This window comes from Anthonomus grandis, chromosome 1 (assembly GCF_022605725.1).
Source record: "Anthonomus grandis grandis chromosome 1, icAntGran1.3, whole genome shotgun sequence".
Lineage (NCBI taxonomy): Eukaryota > Metazoa > Arthropoda > Insecta > Coleoptera > Curculionidae > Anthonomus > Anthonomus grandis.
In genome coordinates, this window is record NC_065546.1 from 50,258,306 (window position 1) to 50,285,691 (window position 27,386).

At 32.4% G+C, this 27,386-nt stretch overlaps 2 protein-coding genes across 5 annotated transcripts; one reads left to right on the forward strand and one right to left on the reverse strand.

Annotated features, from left to right (window-relative positions):
• Positions 1-182: 182 nt before the first annotated feature.
• Positions 183-9,483, forward strand: LOC126733873 (dynactin subunit 4). Of its 4 annotated transcripts, none has more exons than XM_050437321.1 (9): positions 183-291; positions 452-596; positions 3,384-3,630; positions 3,753-3,898; positions 4,001-4,175; positions 4,235-4,418; positions 4,478-4,685; positions 5,990-6,210; positions 8,965-9,483. In XM_050437321.1, the coding sequence occupies exons 2-9, from the start codon at positions 468-470 to the stop codon at positions 9,185-9,187; spliced, it is 1,533 nt and encodes a 510-aa protein (XP_050293278.1). In that variant the 5' UTR covers positions 183-291; positions 452-467; the 3' UTR covers positions 9,188-9,483. The 4 variants fall into 4 exon arrangements, with proteins under 4 accessions (XP_050293278.1, XP_050293289.1, XP_050293270.1 ...); XM_050437332.1 differs by having other exon boundaries at positions 222-395; positions 5,993-6,210; XM_050437313.1 differs by having other exon boundaries at positions 223-391.
• LOC126733858 (putative malate dehydrogenase 1B) lies at positions 9,359-25,985 on the reverse strand. Its single transcript, XM_050437281.1, has 7 exons — positions 25,661-25,985; positions 25,402-25,605; positions 24,998-25,338; positions 20,584-20,940; positions 20,368-20,491; positions 17,975-18,104; positions 9,359-9,729 (listed from the first exon to the last, which is right to left on the reverse strand). Exons 1-7 carry the CDS (start codon positions 25,793-25,795, stop codon positions 9,473-9,475), a joined length of 1,548 nt encoding a protein of 515 aa, XP_050293238.1. The 5' UTR covers positions 25,796-25,985; the 3' UTR covers positions 9,359-9,472.
• Between the last annotated feature and the right edge of the window lie 1,401 nt (positions 25,986-27,386).

Below are 27,386 nucleotides of genomic sequence, written 5' to 3' on the forward strand. Positions count from 1 at the left end.
TACTAATTTTACTGAAAATTGATAGATGTCACTAGCTGTCTGAGTTTTTTATTTGATACGATACTGCGGTAATTGTATCGATACGGGTCAGATATCGCTTTACAAATATCGATACAAAATATCGGGTATCGAACACAAATATATCGATACAGAAAAATATCGTATTGTATCGAACATCCCTAGTATTTGACTTTTTTATCACCCATGACATTGACATAAAACATATGTGCGATGGTGATCATAACAGTAATTTAAAAAAAAAGCTTTTATTTAAAACTAGGTTCATCTAAGGTATTTCTTTAAAGCTATGTTAAAAAAGTCATTCAAATCCTTATGTTAACATTACTAGTACTTTTAAAATTTATTAGCTAAATAGTTTAGCAATTTCTCAGTAGGTCAGCAAACAAATTAACAATCCCAGAGAGCCATATACAATATTCTTAATTTTAAGATCAAATCCTAGGCAGATGGCTTACATTATAGGACCTGAAGTTGTAAGCTACGCTTGTACCTGTGGCTTACTGAAACCAATAACTCATCTTTACCTTTGTCGACATTGCTTTCAGCTGAGATGTACCTTTTGCTTGTGTCAAGAGGTATGTTGAAAGTTAATTAAATATAAATCTTTGAACACTTCAAATAAATTATTAGACCTCTTAAATATTAAAGAACTAATAAGTAGTGATCTGCATCACCAACCCCAAGATATTTTCTAAATTAAAATACAAGTAAGAATGATATTCAAATCAATCTCCAGACTTATCTATGAAGTAAATAGAAAAACTCGAATTACATATCTCATGATCTATATTAATTAAAAATATAAATATAAAATGAATAATTGGCACATATTTCATTTGTATTGTTTAGGTTTTCAAATTATGAAACATAAAATGCTTTGTTATCTTTATGAAAAATCATGATTTAGAATGGATATCCATAGCTTAAATCATTAGACTAAGAGATACTCTGACACAACATAGTAAAATAACACTCCTTGAATTCCAGTAAGTGGTATTGTCATCTAATAACTTGTTTTCCACCTCTAGCCCAGCATCATCAAAATGTCTGTAATTTCATTTTTGAGACCTGTTTTCTGTGTCAGCTCCTGAATGCTATATTAAGAATTTTTTTAGTTCAAAACAATTACAATTTAATGTATTGAATTTGCAACTGCAAAATAAATGTATGTTTCCCAATAAATAGGTTCTAGTCATGTAATAGTAGATCATTCAGATATTGACAATTATAGGTAGAAAAGTTTATAAAGAACCGGCTGCTCAATATGCGCACAAACCCATTTTTCAACACAAAATCTATAGAAAATCACAGAACCGCACAAACAGAAAAGAAACCACAAGAACAAAGCAGCCGCCGTACTTTGTTTCTTTGTACCTGCCGGGAATTTAATGCCTATGACGTAGCCTGAAGGCCTACTCAGTGTCGTCTCGTACGGAAAGTAAGTTAATTGTGTTATAAGGCATTTAAAATCTGTTGTGTGTTTAATCTGTAAGTATAATAGTGAAATAGACTATAGTTTTTTTAGTTAGACTATCCGATTTTTATTGTAAAAGGTAAGTAAAATTGGTTTAAATTATTCAATTATCTAATCTAATAATTTAAAAAAATAAATTAAAATTAATTACTGTTAAAAATTATATTATTTAAAATATACTTTGATTTTAAGTGACAAAATAATAGGTATTTAACTTGTAGGTATATATGTACAGCGTAGAGTGTGCATGTGTATATTAATTTTTTTTACTTTCTAATTTTTTTTTAGATGTCACCTAAGAAAGTAGGCAAACAGGGGCAAATAATTCACAGCCAAGGGAGAGAGATTATTTCAGTTAATTCCAAATTTACTATCTAATTCTGTCCTAGTATTAGACAATGCAGCTTATCGCAATGTGCCTGTAGTCAAGAATGTTACATCTGGAAGTAAAAAGCAGGAAATAGTTGACTGACTTAAGGAACGTAATTTTACATTTGATGCAAAACTCACCAAGACAGAGTTATATGAAATAGTGTCTGAAAATAAAAAAAGTATGTAACTGTACTGTAAAAACCAAGTTGGACAACCTAATGGAAAAGCATGGACATATTGTGTTACATTTGTCTCCATATACTACCCAGAGCTTAATCCGATAGATAAAATTTAGGCAACTGTTAAGAATTGGGTAGCAAACAGAAATTCCACTTTTAAATTGGCGGATGTCGAAACTTTTACAAGGCATAAATTTGCGGAAATTTCGAATGATGAGTGGATAAATATTTGCAACCATATAGATAACATAGAAAAACAATATTTCAAAAGTCATCACCTTTTTGATGAAGCATTGGATTCTTTAAAATTTACAGTAAATACAGGCTCATCTGATGAAGAGATCGAATGGTCTTCATCGGATGAATCTGATTTAGGTTGTAATAGTGATGAGTGAATGAATCTGATAGTGAATAAAAATATATAATATGTAAAATAATGAAATAAAACTTTAAGCTTATACCAATTTGTTTCTTTACACAAGTCTTTTAAAATACCTACCTAATCCTTAAAAAAAAAATGTGAATAAAGAATAATTTTCAGCTACCTATTTGTCCTGTTTTAAAAATAATTAGCGAACTGCATCCTCCTGTAAGTAAAACTATTTTTTATGGGCACATCACAATGCTAAAAAATATAATTTTAATTTATCTACATTTTTTTAAACGAATCTTGGAGCAATTAAATTCAAATATATGCATTCTTAGTTGGTATTTCAACTAAATCAAACGCACTTATAATATCGCTAGCTATACCTACTAAAAATCTAGGGCTATTTAAACTCTAGGACAAATAAATATTAATAATTTCAACAAGTGTGCCGCCTCCACTGTCTTCAGACCTCGACATAGTCATCGGACCCGATCGATAGAATAACGAGATGCGCGGATTTTGCCGCCTGTTGATGTCACCGGTTCTTTATAAACTTTTCTAACTATATTAGTATATATCATCCATTTTCTCCAAGAGACTATAGCATATTATAAAGTCCTATTTCAATAAAAAGCATTTATGCTTTCTTCAAGGCTTTATCTTGACAAAAATGACATCACTACCGCTCAAAAGTATTTGCCCACCACAATGTATTCTTTTTAATATTTTAAATTAGATATAAAAATCTTATCTTTATACCTATATTTAGATTGTATCTTTTTTGTAAATTGCATATATGCTTAAACAGCATACCTATCAACTATGGTTCGTTGGAAAACACTACTTTTGAAAAAAATCTTACACTACCGACAATAAATGATTTATTTAAAACTTACAGTCTAATACTGACAATTATAATAACTTCATAATAAATATATTTAAGATATTTAAGCCTAAATTTTCATAGGTTGATACTATTTTCTGTGGAAAATGCAATGATAACAAGCATTCCCAAGAAGCGAAAGACAAGAAAAATAAGTGCGATAACTGTTTTATGTGTCCCAGCTGTCAGCAGGACTTATCAACCAGAGTTGCATCTAAACCGCCTGCTAATCCGGATGAAGCCAAGTCAGTTGTTAAGAAAACTTATTATTTAAGCTGCTATGTATGCAGATGGAGCTCTAGGGATGTTGGAATTCCGGATCAACAATCTGGTATGTACTCACATAGTTATTAACTTATAATTAAGCAAAAAGTATATTAGGGCTATCAATAAACAGATAAGTAAACTCTTTTTAAATTATGTTGAATTGTTTACTTAATATTTAATTTATAGCGACTGGTGGATGGAAACCTCATGAGAATGTTAACTCTATAAGGCTTCACTCACTAATGAGGTATAATAAGGAACTAATGGCTTTTGAAAAGAAGAAAAAGGAAAACGAGAAGAAGAAGCAGAGAGGCAAATTTGTTAGCTTGACGGTAAGTAATTTTATATATATTATATAACATAAAATACATTGTGTGATAAACATTCAAAGAGTTATAATAATTTACTTCATTTTGATAATATCTTTAAAATAGAACAAAACAGGAGTAACTGCCTCAGCTCTAAGAAAGCGTGTTGGGTTACCAGATACCGCTCATGTTCGGCTAAAAAATCTAAAACCGCCAGAACCTGTAGAACCTGCAATAGCAAAAGCGGAGGTTGATGAGCTTCCGGACAGTATTTTCACTGATCCAATTGATTTAATGGAAGGTAAATTGGCTTATAATTTTAAGACAGAAATCCGGTAAAAATCTTCTTTATTCTTGTAGTAACTACCATAGATCAGCGCTTAATGCAGCCAGAACTTCAACCTGCGACTATTGATAAACTTTTTCCGGTACAAAAGAAATTATCTATTAAGAAATCTTTGCGGTGCCGCCAATGTGAACATAGTGTTAGTAAACCGGAATATAACCCGAGTTCCGTTAAGTTTAAGATTCAACTTTTTGCTTAGTAAGTGCAACTTGAGATAATGGCAATTTCCGGTGTAATATTATTATGTTAATTTGTAGCTATCACATTCCGGAAGTGCGTATAGTCACGGTCGAACCGTTGAGCCCAGGAAAAACTTCCGAGTTAATTTTAAAGTTTACAAACCCTAATCAACACCAGACCACCATTACCATATTAGATTTGAATTTGGAGGAACAAGAAAAGTATGTTGAGGACCAGCAGGTTATTGAGTTGTGTGACTCTTTGGAAGATTCTTTGTCCCTAAAGGTAAATTCAAATACCCTTTCAATAAATATTGTTTTTATTGTTTAGTTTGAACAATATTACTATGTTAAGATTTAAAAAAATTAGGAAGGGAAATGATTCATGATCCACTTTATGCAATAAGTTGAAAATCAACAAATATAAAAGTTTTTAAAAATAGAAAACCATAATCAGTTTAAAAACCTTCCTCAGTTTTCCTAGCAATACCATTTGAACGAAAATAAACATACATTTATAACTAGTAAAAGTGAAAAATAACTTTAGCAATTATAACTTTAAAATAAACAGATCTAATATTATTTTCATTTGTTTTATATTCCAAAAACCATTCACCATAAAAAAAAATCGAAAGTGTTTATATAACCCATAGGATAGTAGAAAAATATAGGTATCATTTAAAATAAGGCATAAGTTACATAACTTTGGCCCTACAGAAGAGACACCCTCTATCCTACACTATTTACTATAAAAAAGACAGAATTATATGTGGAATTAAAAAAATGTCTTCACATACAGGTTTTTCCAAAATATTTACTTTTGTAGCACTTTGCTTTGCTTTGCACATGGTATATGAGTATTATAATATTAAAAATAAAATGTGGAGAATATCCAATTATGCAATAATCAGGCAGCCACATTCACCCGGTACATTTCATTGTATACACCTTTTTATTATATAAACCATATGTTGCTAAGATATATAAGAGTTTTAAATGATTTATTTCCAAAGAATAAGTTGAATGAAAGGATAAAATCTTTTTTTAACATTATCCTAACAGTATGGTTTTGGAACACCTTTGGCTGAATAAGAATCAAACAAATAATTACACATATACATTAAACAAATAAATAAACTTTTAAAGTCTAATTTGATTGAATGTGTATATATAACGTATATAACGTAAATTTGTCCAAAAAGTTCTTAATTCTTGGAAAACCAGCAATTTGTTAGTCGTTGTCGCACAAAATATTACCAATGTGCCATGAGCATATGCAATAGTTTTTCTATCAACTTCAACATTGCTGATATTGATGACATAAATGTTATTGCTTAAAAATAGTCCAAGTAGTAGTCTATTGAATGCATCTCGGTAATGCCCTAGTCAGGCGAAACATGTAACCGTCATTTTAATTAAATGTTTTTTCTTTACTGAAAAGATTTTTAGCATTTGTTTTGTTCTGGATTCGATTGTTTAATTATATTATAAACTATTTTGGTGCGAGAGGAGTTCTGGCAGTTTTTGTGAATAAGCGACCTTTATTAAGTTACTTAAAGAGTATTAAAGATGCAATTATTTTTATACCAGAAGCAGCCGATGAGTTTACCGTCATTAGCCAGTAGCCAACCATCCAGCTTGGCCAGTTTGCCCCCTAAACAACCGTCAGTGACGGTAAAACCAAGAAAAATCTGTCAGAGTGTAAACTGCGATGTGGAACTGCCAACCAGCAATTTTATTTTACCACCTCGAGATGACGCTGCTGAGTATGATGATTCTGGTGATAACCACAACATTAAGGATGATACCAAGTAAGATTCATTGAGATATATTCATTTAAATTATCCAACCTTGAAGGTCTAATAGTGAATGATTGGAATGGAAATTTTCGAGAAATACTAATTTAAACGGGTCGAAATTTAGGCATCCTTTCAATTTTGCGTTCAAAATAAATCCTTTCCAAAGTAATAAGATACAAAACTTAAATGAATAATTTATGTACATAAATGTATTTAAAGTTTCTATGTAGGACAAAGTAGAAAAGAAGAGGGCAGTTTTTGGCCAATTCAGTGAGTCAATTTTTAATGTATTTTTTCTCACAGAAAATATTGGTGGAAATAAATTGTGTTATTAGAAACAAAAATGAATTTTTGGAAAAGATAGTTTAAAATATTTCTTTGCAATAAATAGTTTGAAGTTATTTAAAAAATATTAATATACAAATAATAAACTCAGTTAAAATCATTTAATCTAAATCTGATATCTACTAAAAATGCAGTTTGCGCTTTTGTATTTTAATTAGAATTTTTATAGATGTGTTTGAGAGTTTATTTCATTTTTTATTTATTTTAATGAGATATTACATTTAATAGAAAATCTACTCTTTAGACTTAGAGGCAATTATTAGTTCCTCGTACTGAAATTTTTATCTCCCCACACAGAACATAAGTTTAAAAAAAAAATCTTTTATTCGGCTATTTAAAATACATAACTTAATCCTAACTGTTGCCTTTTATTAACTTTTTAATTTCTTGTATATTATGAGTTGAAAAATATACTCGCCGGCACAAAATTCCGCCACCCCGAAATATTGGCCAAGTTTCATGTTTTATAAATTTTTAATTTTTTATCAGATTCTCACGATTTTGCCATCAGTTTTTAGATACATTTGTTGTGATTTGTTAAAATCATTTTGTAAAGTAGCATTTTTCGATTAGGCTATATTATACAGGAGTAAAACAAACTGTTGATTTTTTTCGTTATTTCAAAAGACCCTGTAGGAAAATTAAGGTGGATAATTCTGTTTACATACTGTTCCTTGTAATCTTTGATGTATTCTAAACATTTCGATATTTGATTCATTCCATTATCTCATTTCTGCTGCGAGCTGCAAATTTTTTATTAAAACGCTGATTTGAAGCTTATTTTTAGATAATTAATGTCAAGTTTTCGGTTAAAAATGATCGACGTTGACTAAGGACGCAATTAATGTGACATAAAGTTTGACAGTGTCACTATTATAATTTGTTGTGTGTCAATATGGTATTAACTCCAGCAGACGTGGGTAGAATTGTTGCGTTAATAGAGGATGGCCGTAGCAAAAGTTATGTCGCCCGTACTCTGAGATTTCCGCGGTCTACAGTTCGAGATGCCTGGAATAGGTATTTACAGACGGGAATTTTTACTAGACGACAAGGCTCTGGCAGAAGGAGAATGACCACTGCAGCTGATGATCACTTTGTCACCATTAGTTCTTTAAGAGATCGAAGATCTACTGCTGTGTGTCTAAAAAACTTCATGGAGTAAGTGTAAGTGAAAGAACGATACGTAGAAGATTAGCAGAAGCTGGACTTTATTCACGAAGGCCAGCAAGATGTCCACAATTACTTCCTCGGCATCGACAACACCGACTGAGGTTTGCAAGATCGCATTTTGAGTGGACTCTAGAACAGTGGGCAAACGTACTATTTCCAGATGAATTCAGGGTTTGTTTAAGGACGCCGGATGGTCGTGAGCGGGTATACAGACGTAGAAATGAAAGATATGCTGACTGCACCATTTCAGAACAAATCTCATATCGTGGCGGTTCAGTCATGATTTGGGCGGGTATTTCTACCGAAGCACGCACCAATCTTGTATTTATTGAAAATGGAGCTCTAACCACCCACCGTTACATTGAGGAAATCTTTCAAGAAGTTGTTGTCTCATTTGCTCCATTCATTGGGAACCAATTTACATTAATGCATGATAATGCTAGACCTCACGTTGCACATGTAGTGAGCGAATATCTGGATGAAGTTGGACTCCCAAGATTGGAATGGCCCGCATGTAGCCCGGATCTCAACCCAATAGAACATCTTTGGGATCAACTTAAAAGGGCCGTTCGTCGTCGTCCTGTACAACCACAAACCTTGCAAGACTTACGACTAGCGCTGATCGAAGAATATGAGGCTTTTCCTCAAGAAAGAATAAGGAACCTTATTCATTCGATGCAGCAAAGACTGCAACCTGTTATTGCTGCGAGAGGAGGAAATAACGCTATTAAAATTTTTTTTTAATTAACTTTATGATATACCTAGTGTTTGTTAATAAAAATACGCTTCAAATCAGCGTTTTAATAAAAAATTTGCAGCTCGCAGCAGAAATGAGATAATGGAATGAATCAAAAATCGAAATGTTTAGAATATCCACCTTAATTTTCCTACAGGGTCTTTTGAAATTACGAGAAAAAACAACAGTTTGTTTTACTCCTGTATAATATAGCCTAATCGAAAAATGCTACATTACAAAATGATTTTAAAAAATCACAACAAATGTATCTAAAAACTGATGGCAAAATCGTGAGAATCTGATCAAAAATAGAAAATTTATAAAACATCAAACTTGGCCAATATTTCAGGGTGGCGGAATTTTGTGCCGGCGAGTGTATATATCTTTCAAAACAAATTAGCTTTTTTGAATGTCAAATGCTTACTCTAAAATAAGGTAATTTCTGTTATATTAGATATAAATAATAAATTACCTTATATTAACCTCAATAACACTTTACCTTATCTTTGTGACAGGCTGGTCAAATGGCGAAAATCAAACAAAGCATTTATAAGACTCCAAGTTACTCCAAAAGCGGATTTATCCATCGATGAAAATGTGACATGCGGATTTACTTTTGAACATCTTTATACCCACGTGATTGCCAGTACTGCGGATAATAAACAGCCCCAGATTCGCAAGTACGATCATAGGATTCGAGTGTTTTTAAGATTAGGAAAAACCGTGGGATCTAAGTAAAATAAAGGTTATAAAAATATAGTTAGTAAGTTGCTTTACAATGTTTTGCACAGCATTTGAAAAAAATTATTTATTTGTTATTTAAGCATAAAAAATAATTAAGGCTTAGTTTATACATTTGCACCGCATAATATGCTTAACTAATATTATTGTTAAATATATACTATTGAGATAAATAAATATGTTTAATCCAACTAAAAAAATTTCCATAGCAGTTTAACGAATATTATAAAATGGTTTTATACATTGTAATAAGGCGCTATGTTATACTAAGCTATTAAAAAATTAAAATAGAATATCATCCAGTTTTTCTTCCTTCACTTTTTCGGTCTCATCAGCGCTGTTTTCTATATCTTTGACATCTTCTTTTTGTGATGAAAATATTTTCCCGATTAGTTCGACAGATTTCTCAATCAAACCATCAATTTTTTCCAAAACAGCGTCGTTAACAAGAGGAAAATTTGAAAACGGTTTCCATCTGCGTTTTCCATCCAGTATGCAAGGCTGAGCGAAAACCAGGCCACAAGGAATATTAAAAGAACCTGAAATACATATATTTATTTAATACCAATTACATTTACAGAATTAGAAGTACATAAATCCATTCACTAAAAACATTACATCTCTCGAAAAATTTAAATGTGTAAGCAACTCTGACGATATTATTTATTCATGTATAAAAATGTTCGTCTTAAACGCTAATAACCTAAGAAACTTGTCATCCTGGTTCAGTCCTGACCTTTAATATTGGGTAAAATTGAATTTTGCATTGCCCAATACTAGCAAACACATAATCAACCTGAATACTTTTTACAATACAAAGTTAATTTAACAAGGTAAGTTATACAGTTAGCAAAATGTCAGAAGGATAAGTTCTTCAGGACAGTGCAACTAGGGAAGCAGAAAAAAAAGGTGTTTCCGCTTGTTGACTTCTTCAGGACAAGGCAACCAAAAACTGAAAGCATATACAGTGAAACCTCTCTTGAGCGGACACTTATGGGACCTTCAAAAAGTGTCCGCTCAACGGAGGTGTCCGTCCAAGGGAAAAAGGCCACACAGAAGCAAAATTAAACAGCATGTTATTTTTTTAAACAAGTTTAATATTAATTATTTAATGACAATAAGTATATATATAGCGTTACAAAAATAAAATTATGCAAAAAAATAAACTTAAAAAACAAACCAAAACAAAAACTTATGAAATAACAAACCGAAAATAAACTAAACTAGTACATACATACATATAAAGATTTTTGTAAGAAATAATATGTAAATATTTTGGAACACATGTACAAATTAAGATCATTGTTTATGTTTAAAATATTCTAATAAAGACGTTTGTCGATTTTTTTTGTTGAGCAAAGTATCTTGGAAATGAAGATCAAGCTTAGATAGTAAATCTAGAGCAGATAGGTCACCCCTAGCCTGAGTGAAGCGTTTTAACTGTTGCGTCATATTAAAAGCCTGTTGATAGGTAGTCAATTCCTCTTCTTCCTCAACGTGTTCCTCTTCTGACTCATCGGATGATACCACTACTTCCTCTTGATTCGAAACCTCCAGAGGAAGGTCATCAATTTGCTCCAATAATAAATCATTGTCTACATTAAAAAATTCGTTGATATCATTATTGTTTATCATTCCAAAATTATCCTTATTCCTCAACATTTGAGCTAAAAGTGACGATGGAATGTCGTCTTCATTTTCCCAGGTTTTCTGCTGTATTTTCTGAACTATTAGAGTGTGTAATTCCAGACTTAATAAAGCAATTTTGAACCGTTTTCTTTGTCACTTAGTCCCATGCAATGTTTATAAAGTAAATTGCATCTAGGACGTGTATTTTTCTGGCTAATTCTTAGGCTGATTCAGCAGTATTTATGGCTAATAAAAGTTTTTTAATAATGATGGTCCTATAAAATGTTTTAAAACTCTTAATAATGCCCTGATCTAAAGGCTGTACAATAGAAGTGCAGTTTGGAGGCAAAAAAATCAATTTAGTATTTTTCAATCTTATATCCTTTCCCAACTAGCATTTATAGTGGGCAGGAACGATATTGCCTCTCTAAAAGAAACTATAGAGGGGACGGTGACCTTAGGCGGCCACATCCCATATTTGTAAGATGCTACGAGGCTGCGACTAAAATGGGGAATGATTTTGGGTAGCTGGGTAGTGTTTTGGGTAGTTTTTGCCACTAAGGCATTTACTCTGTTGTGCTACTATAAAGTAGATAATTTCGTCCCAGATACGTAGATGCCACGAGGCTGCCTAGTTAGTGCGTGGTCACAAGTTCGTGGCAAACTAATGCTTTTTCGAACGTCTTCACCAGCGCCACCTTTATGAAATTGTAAGATTGTTTTAAAATGGCATGATGACAAACGAATTATAAACAGCCATTTTACTTATTATATTATGATTTTTCATAATATTGATTTGAGTTTTTCTTAGGAATATGAAAGTAAATTTATCGACGCAATTGAGTTTACTGGTTAAAACTATAGGTTTATATTAAAATAATTTAAAGCGCCGCACCAACTATCTAAATTAACCTTTTTATTTATGTTAAAAAATTATATAATATTACGAAATTTTTTTCAAATTTTTTTAATCATTGCTTGGTATCTTGCAAAAGTATTTTATGGTCAAAAATGGTTAACATATATAAGGTTTTAATGCATATTTTGAGAAAAAATGCATAATTTTTTAGTTAATCTTGGAGACTACGTCGTAAGCTTTCAAAAAATATGGCCGATACCATGAAAATTACTAAAAAGTTCTATACGCTACTATAAAGTGGTACAAATTATAAATAATTAGGCCGAAACTACCCATTTGAAACCTTAAAGTATATAATTCAATAAAGTAACAATCGTAACTACCCAGAAGTGACTATATCGAAATAGGAACTCTTTTGGAACTGTATTGCCAAGGGTTTTTAGTGACTATAAAGTAACACTCTTCTATGAAGTTCCCCGTGCAACCAAAACGCCACCTTTCAGAAGCGCTCGCCTCGATATCGTGGAGACGCGCCGCGCCGCGTAATACCTTGGCCACTATAACATCCTTATTATATAATATTATACACCTAGCTACCCAGCTAGTTTTCATTATTTATTTAAAATGTTTTAAATGTTCTTTGTGATTTTTTTTAATTGATTTATATGCCAAAGAGCAAGAATTCTAACCGGTAGAATCTAAACGGTATGATTTAGGCAAACTAAAATCGTTTTTACTTTTATGCTTACATTCATAAATATTTATGTTAGACGATTTAAATAGCAAAATAAAAAAATCTGCATAATTTTTTATACCAGCACCGTAAACGTAGTATCATTCTTCATCTTGCATTACATACATTAACTCAATAATAATATTATCACTCGTCATAAACCATTTATTTTTAATATTACTAGATAACATAATATTTTCTGACACATAAATGGTTTTGTATAACCTGTATCCTGCAAGTGCTAAAGACTCTAGTTTTTTCTTTAAAATTTCATTTGTCGCATGAGTTACTAAACCAGGAAAAGCATCTATTTTTAAGCTTTGCATTTCTGTCAGCCGTTTGGCAATTTGTGCTAATGGCCTTTTACCAGTACGAACTAATGATTTTAAACTAAATAAAAGTTAAAGTAAAGAAAGATATGCACTTATATCAGTTAGAGAACCAAACTTTTTAACGTCATTCACAACATGGCACAGATTGTGCACGTTGCCCCCAATAGCATCCTTGCCATATAAATTACTAAATGTTGTAGTAAACTGAAATAACAATTTCTCAGCTACATTAATGTGTTTTAAATAAGCTGAACAACTCAAAATAGTAGTAGCACAAAATAAATAAATATAATTTTGATATACTGGACCAGCTAAAATATCTTTAAGGAGTACTGGTCCCAAGTAAAGTAAACACGTCCGATATTCAGATCCTTTCCAAAATTTTAAATTCTTTAGTGGTCTTATTGCTCTGTGAAGTTCAGTTGGCCTTCTGATGTTACATGATATTAACATTTCTGAGAGATATTCAATATCTCTCCCTAAGTCAAATAAATGTAGTGAATCAAATAAAATATTCTTGAATAGGGGGTTTCGTTGGTCCACAATAAATAGCAATAGCCATTGGCTTTAATTTAGGGTATTCATGTACTTTGAGTAATATTGGCCAAAATTGTAAAGGAGAACTATTAAACGGAGGCAGTGCGGCAGGCGGATCAATATTAAAAATAAGAGAAATAGAAGAAATATCTTTATCCTTATTTAAGTCAGTTAAAAATGATTGCTGATACAAGTTTTTTTGGATCTCATTATACCAGAATTGACCATCTCCCATTGGTACTATGGAACAGGAGCTTGGTGTTCCAATTGAAGTTCTACTGTCTCTAGGTAGTTCTTCAAGCTTAAGTTAATTTTTTAATAAAATTAACAAATCCGTTAAGGCTACGTGGGGAATTGAGTATTTTAAAGCCCATTGAATTAATTCTGATTTAATGTTACTTCCAGGTTTTAAATTAATTTGATCTTCACAGGTAGAGTCACCTGAAGGAAATTCTAAAATTTCATCAACGGGATTATGTTGATCTAACAGCATTACAGGATCATGCAAAAATTGATTTTCGGGTTCTTGAAATTCGCCTTCTGGCATATTCCGTTTTTGTTTAACTCTCCGGTAAAAGGTACTGGAATGTCTAAACTTTTTTTTATTTACCTTTGGCATTTTACTGTACTCTAAAATAATAAAATTTTATAACAAGTGTAACACTATTAGAAAATTTTGATATTTTTGTGGTTCTGATCTTTTTTGATCTATTTTGCTCTTTTAGTGAGTGGGGTGTATTAAGTAACGGCCGCTTTAAAGTACTGATTTCTAGTGGCAAGGCGTATGGGGCAGCCACTTCATAGTATCCTACCATAGTGACAATAACTATCTTGGAACTATATGTGCGACTATGTTTTTAAAGATCCTAATTGTCGTAGCCGGAACCACCCTGGAATTTAAATGGCTACCACAAAGTAACAAAAACTATTTCGAGGCATTACAGTAACATTTATAAGTAACTGCTACCATAAAAAGTGACTATAAAGTTTCTGGTCTTTTATCGTGGCATTTGTAAAGATTCGGGTAGTTCCAAGATACTACTTGAAAGTGAACCGTTGCCACTTAATATATGGGTGCTTATCTTCCACAAATATTAGTGGCAGGAACCAGACAGCGACTTCTAAATTATACTTTAAAGTAACTATGTTCTATAAAGTAACATTTTAAGTAGCAAAGTGGATTCAGGAACTATATTTCAGTAGCGAATACTTTTTAACAAGAATCAGGGACTATTATTGCTAGTTGGGTTGGGTGACAACATGCATTGTCGAGAAATATAATTTTTTTTAATAATTTTTTTATCAAATTGATTTAACCATTCGGCCATTAGTTCATCGGTCATCCAAGCTTTTTTATTCCACCTATAAGTAACTGGCAATTCTTTCACATTAATATTTTTAAATGCTCTTGGTTTGGCCGTTTTTCCGATCACTAGAGGTTTTTCTTTTTGCCCTCCATATTTACACAAAAAAGTATAGTCAGTCTCTCTTTTGAAAATTTACCTCCAATACATCTTTCTCGCTTCAAATGTAGAGTCCTATTTGGCACTGCTCGGAAAAATAGCCCAGTCTCATCAGCATTATAGATATTTTTGGGAGCATAGTTCTTAAATATAGACGGTACTTTCTCCCAAAATGTCGTGACATCGGCAGAGTTCACACTTGCGGCCTCCCCACTGATAGTTCTAAAAGCAATGTTGTGCCGGGTTCGAAACTTTTGCAGCCAACCTTCTAATGCACTGAAAGTTCTATAAGCCCCAAACCATCAGCGATTTCTTTGGCTTTCGTTTTAACAATAATTGTACCTAAAAAGATAATAGGCACATGTAAAATATACAGTAATATGTATTGAATGTATGAAGTATGTTAGCTGATAATGGAATATTTTTGCTTCGAGCTCTAATGAACCACTCATAGAGACACTGTCAATATTTCTGCCCTCTTCTTTTAGGAAGCTTCTTTTTTCATTCACATTTATATTTGAGTGGCACTTACTTAATAAAACATCCTTATTTTTAATAATCTCAGCTGCCTGTGTTTTTCCTAATCCAAACCGTTTTGCTAAGTCGCGTACGCTTAGTTTGTCTTTATTAAAAATCTCAATTACGTCAACTTTTTCTTTCAAGAGAGTTAGCACTTTACGTTTCGACGACATATCGGCTGTTACGCTAATAACGCTAGAAGATACGACAATAAACTAAAGCCAAATGCATTAACAAAACAGTCAAAACACAAAAACATCCCGACAAACCGGCGCCATGCGAGGAGTACCGTCGTATCGGGGAAAACCCAGGCTCTGGCGCCAATGCGACCCCCGATTGCGTGTTTAAATTTTTTCTGTGTCCGAGAGAAGGTTTAGCGATTCTTCGGACCACTTTTAGGTGTCCGCGTCCGCCCGAGAGAGTGTCCGTTAAAGCATATGGGAATTTAGTGTATTTTCAATGGGACCAAAAAAAATGTCCGCTCAAGGGAGTTGTCCGTCTATTGGAGGTGTCCGTATCGGGAGGTTTCACTGTACAATAATTTTTTGTGTGATTTGAACACAGTTGTTTTACTTTATAAAATATTATTCTTCAGATCACAAATTTGCAACGCTATTTCTTGGATACCCTTTAAAAGCATCAATAATTCGACAGTATTTATACGGACTTTTTAAAGGCTTTCGACAGAGCTCGCCATGTGCATCTAAATAAAAACTGTCAGGTTACGAACTGTAAGGTAATAAATACTACTTGCTGTAAATGGATTTTAAATGAAAAAATGTTTTTTTTGAGGAAAAAGTTGAATTAACAACACTATTAAATATCATAAATCAACTGAGGATGCTATTTTATGCCTTACTACAAATGCCTTCGATAAAAACAAAATATAAAGAAAAAAAAGCGATTGACACCGTTTGTCATAAGAAATTAATAATTAAACAATTAGGACTATGAGCAAATGCCATTAATCTCATAAAAAGTAACTTGGATGGCAAACTTTACAATTGAGGAGCAACTTATCAAAGCGCATTATGTCCACACGAGGACAAAATTCAGTTTGTTGCGTTTAATACAGAATAAATCAAATAGCATTACATCCTTGTCTAATTTGTGTGCAAAATCTGAAGTTCGCATCGAAACGCATTATGTCTGCGAGATCTGATACATCAAAACGCATTACGATATTTGGTCAATAGGAGGCGGCAAATTTGCATGACGACATCGTGTAAATCATCTGATTTTTTAACTTCTGCCATAGGTACTTAATATCTTTACTCATTAAAGTTTAGCTGTTGCTGTAAGGATCTAAGAAAAAATTGCGACAAAAGGCAAAGCATCTTAAGCTTTCTTTAACAATTGCGCCACAAATTCGAGAAGCTCAAGACGATGAAGAGGAATAAAACTTCTGCGAATGCTTAGAAGAACACCAAGTGAATCATATAATATCCAAGTGAATCATAAACTTTTAAATTAAAGTTTTTCTATTTAAATTATTTCTCGTATCTTGCTTTATTTTATATTTAAGTAAAAAAAACTACTCAGCTGGGTTTTATCTTTTTTATTCCCTATTTTATGTTTACAACATAAAGCACTATATCCTATATCGGCCACAACAAAACGCATTATATCCACAGTAATGGATCAAAAAGCGTTATGTCCAACTGTTTATTGACGTTTTCTCACAATTTTGAATTGAATGAGAACTATTTACAGAAGTATCTATGAAAATACCTTACTATGCAGGTTTAAAATAAACGGAAACAGGAAATATTCATTTTTTGTTGTTGCTTAAAAAAAGTTTTGATGGACATAATTCGTTTTGAAAAGTTACTCCTCAATTGTCTTCTATAAAATCTTAAAGCAATAACGAATTAAAAAAGAAATGGTAGTGGCGGATTTTTAAAAACGAAGGAGACAATTATTTACGGCCTTATGTAGGTAGGAATTGTTAGTTACCCTAGTAAACTATGGTTACTTTACTAACTCGGAGTTTTCAACTGTTGACGATTATTTTACTAAAATGTGACATTGTTATTTAACCGAAGCAGGTAACCTTCTTACACCAAAGCCAAGAGAAAATTATGGTTTCAAGTTGTATGTAATTTTAACTTTTATTTAAATTTGTTGTATGAAACTTTGGAGATATAATAAAAATGTCTCAAAAGAACTTTACATACTTTCTTAAAAAATATGCATATTGAACCTTTGGAATAATCAACTATCAAGGCTTCATACCGGTTATCTAAAGCTCTACGTTGAAATACTAGTATAAAAGTATTTCGCATTATGAATCCTAGTATTTTCATTGCAATTTTATTAATACGGTTTGTAAAGTTAAGTTACTATCTAATAAACTCAATACTTTTGTTTCTGCATGAAAAGATTATTATAATAATTTTATATATAATCTTTGTTGGTAAGTGACTTTTTAGCTCAGTGCTTCTTTTCATTTAATAAAAAGTTAGTACAATAAAAAAATATTAGAGACTACTTATCATTAAAGTATTTGTATTTAAAAGGATTACAAATAAATGTTACATAGGCATGTTTATAAATTTAGATTTTAGTATTGTCACACTTAAGAGTAGGTTTATACAAATTGATGCTTGACCGCAGTGTTAAAGAGCAGAATCTGCTATATGCAGAAATCTGAATCTGCGGGCCTTTTTATTTACTCGCGTAATTTGTTATATACAATATTGATATTATTACCATTTGACACTATTCCCAATGATATAATTTCATCCGGCGTCTCATCCGAGTACCATATTTTCAACAGGCTGATTAAAGCCCTCAGTTTTGATAAACATGGCGGTCGTTGAAGTGCTTCTTTCATTCGTTTCTAAAATTAAATGAAAAATTAGTTAATGCAATGCTCAGGAACCCTGGGGCCAAACAGATGTTATCACTATATCAACTTTGTACTTTGATTTTGATTCAAATGTCTCTTTCGTTAAATGGGGCAATGTTACTTCATTACTGCATAGATGTATTTTTAATTATGGATTTTTAGAATCAAAATATTTCTTGTTCTGTATGGTATTTTAATAAAGCCAACCTTTCAGGGTTATCTCGCACGTCAAAATGTTGTAATAGATCGGTTTACCGTTTTTTTAAAACTTTATAAATTTATACTCAATACAAAATATAAAAAGTTAATCTTTGAAAATAATTTTAGATTATTTGAGTATTTTTAAATGTCATGAACACAAAGGTATTTGTTACCGCTAATATCTAAAATCCGCTAATATGCATAATAACTACACATATTGGGAATTATGCGTAAATACTAAAACCGTCGGTGGTTATGCAAAATAACGGCGCATATCAGAAATTATCGATAACCACTAAAATCATCAGTAATTATGCAAAGTATTGCCATATTTTTAGTAAATATTGATATTAACCCTGTCAAAGCCAAAGTCAAGGGAGTGTCGAATGAGCAAACGCTAATATTAAGGCAATGCTAGGCACCTGAATGTCCGACAACAAAATTAGAGAATGGTCGAAAGGTTTATCTACAGTGCAATTTATGAAAAATAGGTCTTTCCATGCTGGAGTAAAAATGTCGCCAAATATAAAGCTTTATTTGGCTGTGAACCGAAAGTTGATCTTGCAACTGAAAATCTACCCGCGGAAAGTATTCAAGAAATTGTTACTGAGAAGGATTTGGATGCTCTTTTGCAAAGTTATGACTATGAGATAGACGAACTGGAAACAGATAATAACGAAAACAACCTAAATTATATTCCCCAAATACTAGCGAATCGAAATACACAAATTTTAGAAATAAGAAGTGAATCATCACGAAATCTTGAACAGCAAGCACATAAAATGAAATTAAGACATCCAGTTCAAAATATTAGCCATGTTTAGTAGGTGCTAACTGTTCCTATTCCGGATGTCGACCATGCTCGTGGCTCTCTCCGCAATGTAATTGCTGTTGTGGTGGGAGTAGATGAAGATAATGGAAATTATAGACTTGGAACAAAGGATGGGATATTACAGCAATTATATGTGCGCTCTCAATTTGAACCTTGCATAAATTCGGACTTTCTTCCAATTAGTGATGTTCCCACTATTTTAACTTCCCTTAGAAAAGCAGCTGCAATTGCTTCTGGTACTAATTAAGATAAGCAATAGTAAGTGCCATCAAAGCTCTTCTTGTTCTAATAAATAAATACTATTATTCTATCATTTTTATGTAGTCGTTTGAAATGTTTCGGTTATGTTTTTGTTTTGTTTTGATTCCTAAATCTATGCTTAGCATATATTTATGTAGAACTATATATTGATTGTTATGTAATTGTATACTTACTCGTATTATATTTCTATTTTATCATCACCTGCATTGCATTTCAAATTGCACGTTACTTATAGTTAATGACATTACCTGATATTATGCTTAATCACTAACATAAGTACGCATAATCTCTAATTTGGACAGTAAATATGCATAATAACTGATGATTTTTAATTTCGAATTAAAAATGGTTTACGTATATAAAAATTTAGGTTGGTGTCTTTTTATTTATTATCGATAAGGTTTTTAAGCGTGGCCCAAAGAAAGCAATTTGGATATTCCATTGTAGCCATCCTCAAACAAAATTCTTGCAAGTATTTTTAAAAAGTAACGTTAAAAGAATTCTAGATATTTTTGTCTATCTGACCTTAGTCAGACATGTTCGGTTTTTTCTGTTAAAGGTGCTCAAATTTGGAAATTTTGTCTCGTCCAACTAGATTTTACAATTTAAAAAAAATGTGGGTAAGATGTACAGGGTTATTTCATTACATATTTGTACCTATACCTATACTTAAACCTACATACCTGTTTACTGACTTTTACAATAACAGTCGATTGGCTTTTCTATATTACTTTGTTTAACGTGTCTAAAAGATGAGACGAGGAGAAATAGATCAACTTTTGTTTTAATTTTTTTTTCTAATAGCTAAGGTAAATCGTAAATATAATAAAATAACCCTGCACTTTATCCTGAAATATTTTAATCGCCGTTTTTAACCATAAAAGACATTTTGAGACAGACTTTTAAAGCAGAATAATTATACCATACAAGCAAACAAATACATAAAAATAAGGTATTTACTTGTCTTTCATCTACTGCCTTCATGATATCATCGTGTTGGTCTGGTAATAAATACGACATTAGCCTTAATTCAGATGCCATGGTACCCAGTGGTAAACTTGAGTCTTCTGGGGAAGTGAGAGCCCTTGAAAATACTTACTTAGTCACCAATTTCGTTAGTATAATCGTTGACTGAAAAATCCTATTTTTCAATTAACGGCTTAATTTACTACAAACCTTTTATAGGGTTTAAAAATTTGCGCTTTAAAGGTAATATGGGATTCATCAATGTAATAGTTATTGCCAATAAAACCCCATACTGGAGGCGCGCCCATTTTGGATACGTGGATACCGGTTTTCCTTGATACCTCCCTTAACACTGGTAATCCTAAATCGGCTGCCAGTACTACGATGTTAGATGGGATAAGAATAGCGCATGTTTCGACTAATATGGATGCTAAATAGCACAAGGGTCCGTCATTGCAAAAAACAACTCTTAATCCACGTTTGGCTTTGTAATGTAATATGTTTCCTAGTTTTACAATGCGACAGGCGCATCTTTCCATCCAAGCTTCGGAATTTTCGTTTTCACGGCTAGAAAGGAAGGTTTTTTGCTGCAAACGGTTTAAGCAAAGTTTACAGAATAGTATTCTACTTGGTAACTTTGGTTTAAGTAATTGCAACCTTTTTTTAAATTAAAATATTTGGTAACATATTTAAGCATTCTTCATTTACAATCGGGGATGACCACGTCGACCTATTTGTGAAACTGATTAAGACATGTTCGCCAATATGATAACCCTCGTTTGACATTCAATAACCTTCTTTTGACCCTAAGATGTAATAATTTTTTTGCTGAAAAATAGGCTTTTAAGGTCACGGCATTCGATCAATATATGCTGCCTCCATCGATTAAGGCGTGTTCACGAATGTGACTCTGAAACATTAGTTCATATAATTTTTACATACTTTTCTAATTCGGTAAAAAAAATTAAAAAATCTTTTTGTTAGTGTATAGTGGGGAAATACCGGTCCTAGGGGTAATATCGGCAACTTATTTTTTTTTTTGAACTCTTGTAACTGTTTGTTAATTTCTAATAAATGTGTATTTTGTTCACAAATTTCCCACATTTCTTTAAATTTGCTTTTTTATTTTTAAATCATTAAAATCTCTGAGATATATAAAACTTCTCTTAAAGGGCCGGTAGCCCCCCACTTTACCCCAATATGTTGATGACGTTAAATAATTTTTTTATATCTATAGAGGTTGACATCTATACTTACAGCATAACTGCTTCCCTACCCACAAACAAAATGGTAGGGGAGACCGGGTCACAGTGCCCACCTTTTACTTATTGTTGGCGTATTTTTCAACCCATTTAAGGTATTTGATTTTTTCTTTAAGGGAAATAAAGAACATAGTCTATACTAATAACGCAAAATATATTTAAAAAAAAACACTTATTCTTAAAAAAAAATAAACATTTTAATCCGCCTTGATTTTTGTCCACTGTACCCCGCACCAGAGGTAGAGTGGCCATGACATTGGAGCACACTGGCCACTAACAAAGAAATACAGGTTTTAAACTTATATTTAGGAAAGATTACATTATATTGTATCCACTAAAGTCAACACCGAACTTATAAGTTGTACGTAATCTGGAAGTACCACCACAGTAATAATCTAAAGGGGCTGGTAAAATCGAAACAATATCAAAAACTGGGACTGATGCCTCATCTTTCACTTGAGGAAAAACAAACTTATTGCTTTTCTTCCTTAAGAAACTAACTTTATATTCGTCGCGTTCAATACCTTTGACTTGGCCCACATAGAACCTTATTGTCTTTTTAGTTGCAAACCGAACCAACACATAGCACTTAACACGAATATTGTCCAAATTTTCATCCAGTTCAACAATGTCTTCATCTGATTCAAAAATCTCTTCGTCGGAAGTATGGCTCTCTGCTAAGTCTGATATTTCACCCTCACTTTCGCTGCTGGATGGCATTAGTTTCATTATATTTTTCTTACCTTTTACAGTGTTATCTTCCTTATTCTGTTTTTGTTTCAAACTCTCCTTTCGAAATTTTTCCATATATTCCTGTTCTATTCTGTTCATTACAGGTGTGCTTGTCAATATCTCTGCTTCTTTTTTTTTCGTCCGGTTTTTCGTTCTTCAATGTCATTAACTTTTGGATATGGTCATAAATTTTGAGGAGATATTAAAGGTAATCTAGACTCATTTTGATTCACTAATGTATCATTTTTCAAAGGAATTGAATTACAAGAGCTGGTGGTCGGGATCACCTGATTTAATGGGGTGTTTGGTCTTACTGTCTTTTCAGGTTCTATATGTGAAGTTTGGTCCTTTGGTTTTTCTGGCTTATCTGTGACTTCTGCTGCTACATACTCAGCATCTCCATATAGAAACTTGTTAAGGGGAAATATTCCTGTACTAGCAAAACCAGATATGCAATTTTTGTGTGAAAAGGCAAGAGGATAAGCAACGCCTAAAAGTTCGGCTATTTCGTATATAGTGATAACGCTTTCCGGGATTATTAGCCAGCCAAGATTTACAAGCATTATTATAATATGTCTTTAGTGGTCCATACACACATTTATCCAGAGGCTGTAATTTATGGCTTGTGTGCGGTGGCAGCGTGAACAGAATTATTCCTGATTTTTTAGCTAAGGAGATCACTTTATAGGATAAGTGTGTTTCATGGTTATCCATGATTAGTAATATTGGATCTTCTTTCGCGGGCTTGACATGTTTAATAAAATGCTGTAACCAAGATTCAAATATTTTCGAAGTCATCCATCCATTGGGCGAGGCTGCTCCCACTTCCTATTGGAGCATTCTTGATCATATTATCTCGAAAATTTACTCTTGGAAACACTAATAGTGGTGGAACACAATTTCCAATAGCATTAATTGCTCCACACATAGTAACTAGAATGCCCCGTTCCGCAGAAGTCACTTGCTCAACTTGTCTCTGACCCTTCTCTGCAATAACTTTAGTTGATCCTTGCACAGTCGTCAATGCAGTTTCGTCGACATTATACATTTTACTGGCATCTAAAGTAGGATACTTTTTATACAGTTTTAACAAAGTATCGTACCATTTATGAACTACGATTTTATTGAATGCTACAGATCTTGACATAGATGTCGCTTCAGGGGTTCGTAATGAAATAATGGGATTCCGTTTCATAAAAGCACTAAACCAGTCTGGGCCGGCAGATTCATTTGTATGCCAACTTTGCGGAATTTGTTTATTATTTGCAACTGCAAGATCATAAGCTAGCTTTCTAGCGGTTTTTGGTTGTAAGCCAGGTTGAAGTTTTCCGCACTGAATTAAATATTGGCATAAAACTGCCTCTTCTTCATGTGTAAACATTTTTCGGCATTCGCAATTAGGGCGCATTTTTGGAAATATCGGCTCTTCCCAGTTAATATTTTGGTCACGGCATTTTAAAATATATCGTCGCAATGTGGTACGAGGTATGGCAAATCGCAGTGAAACCGCTTTTGTAGATAGACCTCCATTTAAAACTGCAGTAACAGCTGCCTTCATATCATTTTTGTCAACTAAGCCAATATTTGTCTTACGTTTTCTATTACGTGGCATTTTATATGGGTTTTGTAACCTGAAACAATTAGGTACAATATATATTATTTATTTCTTAGCTTGTTTTCCAAAAAAACCACTAATATAATAAATTAGAGTAAATAGAGATTGTTGAAATAGAAGTGTTGTGTGTGTATATAATAATACCGTGTGAAGTGTTAATACCATATTAGCTAGAAAGAAAGCAAAATACAGCAAATGCAAATGGAATATTGTTTGCCTAATTATATTGATAATAAATTACTTTATTATTGATATTAAGATGTCGGAGAATTCTACAAAAATTAAAATATTAACTGGGGTACAGTGGTCACTCGAATTATCATAAATTAGTAGTGACCACTGTGCCCCATTTTCAACCTGGCCACTGTGTCCCGAACTAACCTAAAATACATGTTCTACCAAAAAATATTGCTAGTCAAACCTAAGATTTTTCGCTTCTCCACCCGATATACTACGATATGTACCCGTCTTAAAATTAACTAGGTTTCTTCACGAAAAAATAATATGACAAGAAATGATGCAAAAAATAAAGTGTACCTTAACTTTTGACGTGCACTCTTCAAAACAAAAACTGACACTAACACAAAAATCGTAAATAGGACGGACATCAAAGGAAGAGAGATTGTTAGAATGGTAGTTTGCACGCTACCTCCTAGGTGGCATAACATACAAGCCAAAGGAACAAAAGTTATTTAAGAGTGTCCACTGTGCCCGGGTGGCCACTGTGACCCGGTCTCCCCTACATATAATTGGCTGTGCCAACATCGTTTGTGTCAACATTTTATTCATATATTGCTTACCTGCAAAGCTGTAGGATCTCATAATCGATTTATCTACAGGACGTTCCACTTAAAACAGCGAAGTATACTAATTATACTTTTCTTACAAAGTTAACATCTACTTTTTTAAAATATTTTCAACGTATTAAAACCTATTCATTTCTCTTACTATAATTTTTCTTTCAATGTATAATAAGCCATATATATTTATTGCAAAAGCGAAAACTTTGACTTACCGAGATAAATTTGTCATAATGAGCAACAAATCAGAATCTTCTACTATTTCATTTTTTGTTTCAACAATTTCCACAAGCGGGACATCTCCGAATATTGCTGATGAATTATAAAAGTGTGCAATATCACTGAGATACGACTTGAAATGTGGATTTAGTATTGTTGATTCGGAGAAATAAATCTTGACCAATATACCATGGCCGGTGGTAAAAAAGGGTATTTTAAGAAATTCTTCTATTAATTGCTCAACTGGTATCGAATGATCTTTGACACCTAATATACCTATTACTGCATTATATTTTCTATTTTTCTTTGAATTTTTATCCTTTTCTTCTTGAAAGAACTAAAATTTGTAACAAAAAATTATACTTATATAACATTATTAAAAGAATCTGAAAGATTGTACCGCTAAATTATTTATGGCTAGTTTTTCTAAATCTTCCTTAGGTATAAAAGATTCCAAACCGTAATAGCAAAAACAATACTCCCAAAATTCACTTAGGCCTCCAATTAAGTAAGGCTTACCTCCCCAAGAACTAATTTCTTTCCAAATAATCGGACTTTTTACCAAGTACCACTTGTTCTTCTCATTTATTCCTTTTACAAATGCCTACAAAGTCAAAACTCAGTATACGTTTTACAACAAACTACATATTCTTACTCACCGGCCATTCCAAACTAGATTTCTCAATTTTTTTATATTTAAAATTGGGCAAATGCTCGTAAAGATAATGCGCAACATAAGTAGCGTGTGCGTAAAGTTTACAATCTGGTTTTCCACATATCGTAAAAAAAGCCATGTTTGTTACCAGAGATCATACACACCAGGCGGACTTTGTCAGATGTGACATTTCGTGTATTGATTTTTTCAACAATCCTTAATGTTGCTATTGGATTTTGGCTTGTTCGATAATATTGTTGTTCTTCATAAACTGAATCTCTTTTATGTCAGGTTTAATATTGCCTGAAGATATAGCTATGAAGCGAGTAGAAATGCAGTCCATGAGTAATCAGGGAATGAGTGAATAGTAGAATAGAGTTATTGTCAGTTATAACTGGTTCTAGCACTATTAAAATTGTTCTATGATTGTTAAATGACATCAAATACCTGATAAAGCTAATTAGACTTTTTTATTGAGACATAAATTTATTCTCGTTTAGATTTACAAAAAATTACCCCAGTCGAAACTGCTAATAATAATTCTAAACTCACGAATATGTTTTTATCTTTAGCTCCACCTTTGGGAATTATTTTGATATAGGACACATGCTATTGATATATCCCATAAAGATTTTAAAAGAATTATTCCAGGAACATTTCTTCAAATTAATATGGTTGATGTGTTTGCCAAGTCTTAAGAATAGGAGCTTCCTTTTGTTTTAACTTATATTTTTCTTCTCCTAGGACTGGAACTACTTATGAGTGATTATTTGCTTTCCTCAGATAAGTACTACTCAGATATGTACACACAAAAATGTTTTCTCCATGTAATTCAAGGTGTTTTTCGGTAACTCGATATACCAAATCACCTAACTGTCACCAGTAACTGTAGTGAAAATATAATACGGTATATAATTTTTAAACGAAAATTGTTCATGGAAAAGTGACGAACGGAGAAGTTCTTTGGGTGTAGTAGGGAAAGGTCCTCAAGTAAAGATGGTAAGTTAATTACTGGTAACTTATAAAATTTTCAAACTAATAAGAGATATTATATTATGTTGAGCATGGCTATGAATTATTTATTAAATTTTTTGCAGATTCAGACTTACGATATCTGCACTTATTACTTACAACGAAGGTGGCAGTAAATTCCTCACTAAAATCTTTCTTTTTGATGTTCAGACTTAGTTTTTTCCTTATTTAGATTTTTTTTTACTATTTCTGTCATTAATACTATCTTCATTATCCCTCTTCACATACTAGAGTCCCTAGAGATTAGGTAGACCCCTTAGCCTTAAGGCCCTAAGGGTTTTTGTGCTTTCACCCAGGGACGGACTTCTTCTACCGGATAGGAGAACCACCCAAAAGCCGATTTTCAGCCTCTAGATCCTTCACCTCAAGCACCTTAATTGCCATCCCCTCAAAGATGCTTTTCAGGTTGAATATTTATTAGAATTTCTTAGGGTTTTAAAAGTTTTCTAGATGGAATGAGTGAGGTGTTACTCTACAATATCAAGGCCTGCCGATCTTTTTGGCTGGGGCTATATCAAAGGAAATGTTGGGTGAGGATCTGGATATAGAAGAGAATTATGGAACTAAAGAATATGGATCATTGTTTGTTTTGCGGAAATTTGTTGTTTCTTTCTTTTAGGCTTTTCTGATGAGACTATCGGTTTTTTAAGAAATTTAATTCAATATAAATAATATAAATCTAAGCGACATTTTAGTAT